Genomic DNA, 1,930 nt, shown 5'->3' on the forward strand with positions numbered 1-1,930 from the left:
AAGTATTTTTTATTTATAACAAATGGGCAAATTTGTATTGTCATTTCCTGAGGAGAATATAGAACATTTCCCAGGAGATTTCAGTCCCTCTAAGGGCAGGGCAAAGAAGGAAGCAGAACGAAAGAGCATCAAGCATTGGGGGGGGGGCATCTTTTGAGCATGTGCTCCTCCTGCACCACTTCTTTGAAATCTTCCTCACTCAGGTCAGCAGCAGTCCCCAGACTGTTGGCTACTGCCACAGCAGCCACTGCTGCCACCACTGCTGCCACAGCAGCCACTGCTGCCACCACTGCTGCCACAGCAGCCACTGCTGCCACCACTGCTGCAGCATCCAGAGCTGTGACGATGGCGACGGAAAGATCTGCGAGGTCTGTGGTGGCTCAGGCAGCAGCCCCCACCCCCAGAGCTGAAGCAGCCACTAGAGCTGCAGCAGCTACCAGAGCTCGAGCCACAACAACCCCCAGAACCCAGGCTACAGCAGGAAGACACAGGGGGACACTTGGGAGGACATTTAGGGGGACATTTGGGAGGGCACTTTGGCGTCTGGCACTTGGGAGGGCACTTGGCAGGGGGTTGGCACTGCTGCTGGCTCTGCTGGCAGGACATCTCAGCTGTGGGTGTTCAGGACCTGTGAGAGAGTCACACACATGTCAGACACCAGACATTGTGGCCACCTGACCAATGCTGGCCCCACAGAAGCATTAGTGATCATCATAGAAACACCATCTATAGTCATTTCATTTACAATATACTCAGATTGGCACATCCTGTTCACCCTGTCTTTAAATAAGGAAACCCATGCACATGAGATAGTTATCTGAAATCCAGCAGCACTAAATAAATATCTGATGAATTTTAGAAAGGTCTTTGTACATGTAGGTATATGTTCTATTTCAGAAATAACTAGTTGTAAAAGAGAGAACATTAATAACCTGAAGGAGAATTTAGTTTAAGGTCAGTATTTCAAAGAACCTTCTAGTACATTTAGGGAGTAATCTCAGCCCACGACAGAAAAAATATGTAAACCCTGTTCAGACCTTGTAGGAACACTAGCACATGTTCTGAGAATGGAGATTAGATGTATCCAAATTACCATCTTCTTTGGCTAAAGGTAGAAAGGTCAGTGCCAGACTGGTGGTGTCATATTGATTAAAGAAATGTGTGGACAGATCCCAGAAACAAAACTCTTTCTTTCCCAAGCCAAACTGAGAGCCTGTTGACTATCCTTGCTCTAGCTCTTCAGTGCCTGGGAGGGGAATCATTTACATTAAATCCCTTTTACACCTGGTAATCTGTCTAGATGCACTGCTATCTGTGCTGAATGTCCCATCCTAAGAAGTCCTATAAACTGAAGGTACATAGTGTTTGCCAGAGACAAAATATACAAAGATTTTGAGTTTCTCTTGGTATCAAGGATGTATCTAGTGACAGTCAAAGCCAACACTGCATCATTCCTCAGTCTTCACCATGTTTTATGATATATCAAAGTGGCTATAAGAGGGAAGGATTCTTCCCAGTGCCTGTCCAGCTCCAGTCTTGCCCACTCTGAAGTCTCTGCCCTTACTTCCAGTGAACACTTACCAAGATGAAGGGTAGCACAAGATCTGTGGGTATCTCAGCCAGTAGATGGATGGAAGGGCACTCTCCATGAGTCCTTTTATTCAAACCCTAGGCTCTGTCCCAGCCTATGAGACAGTGGCTGGAGACAGAATGTCCAGCCTACTGACACCCACATGGTTTTGTGAAAGATCATGACAAGTTATTCCTCATCAGCCTTCCTCTTTGTGGGCAAGGCAAGCTGCATCTATCTTAGGGCATGACTTAGGCATGAAATGAGGAAGTGGATTCATAGATCTTTAAACCTGGCATTCCTACAATATATCTGCATTAAGAACCACACAATTCTTCATCATTCTCCAATTCTGCTGAT

General features: G+C 46.1%; 1 protein-coding gene across 1 annotated transcript; it reads right to left on the reverse strand.

The window, feature by feature from the left end:
- Positions 1 to 1,624, reverse strand: LOC114636833 (late cornified envelope protein 1A-like). Its single transcript, XM_028784936.1, has 2 exons — positions 1,582 to 1,624; positions 1 to 628 (listed from the first exon to the last, which is right to left on the reverse strand). The coding sequence occupies exon 2, from the start codon at positions 604 to 606 to the stop codon at positions 205 to 207; it is 402 nt and encodes a 133-aa protein (XP_028640769.1). The 5' UTR covers positions 607 to 628; positions 1,582 to 1,624; the 3' UTR covers positions 1 to 204.
- Between the last annotated feature and the right edge of the window lie 306 nt (positions 1,625 to 1,930).

Source organism: Grammomys surdaster, unplaced genomic scaffold (genome assembly GCF_004785775.1).
Source record: "Grammomys surdaster isolate TR1022 unplaced genomic scaffold, NIH_TR_1.0 124976, whole genome shotgun sequence".
Classification (NCBI taxonomy): Eukaryota; Metazoa; Chordata; class Mammalia; order Rodentia; family Muridae; genus Grammomys; species Grammomys surdaster.

Bases quoted from the DNA above. Each gene is read 5' to 3' on its own strand.
- LOC114636833 (XM_028784936.1), bottom strand. From the start codon at position 606: ATGTCCTGCCAGCAGAGCCAGCAGCAGTGCCAACCCCCTGCCAAGTGC.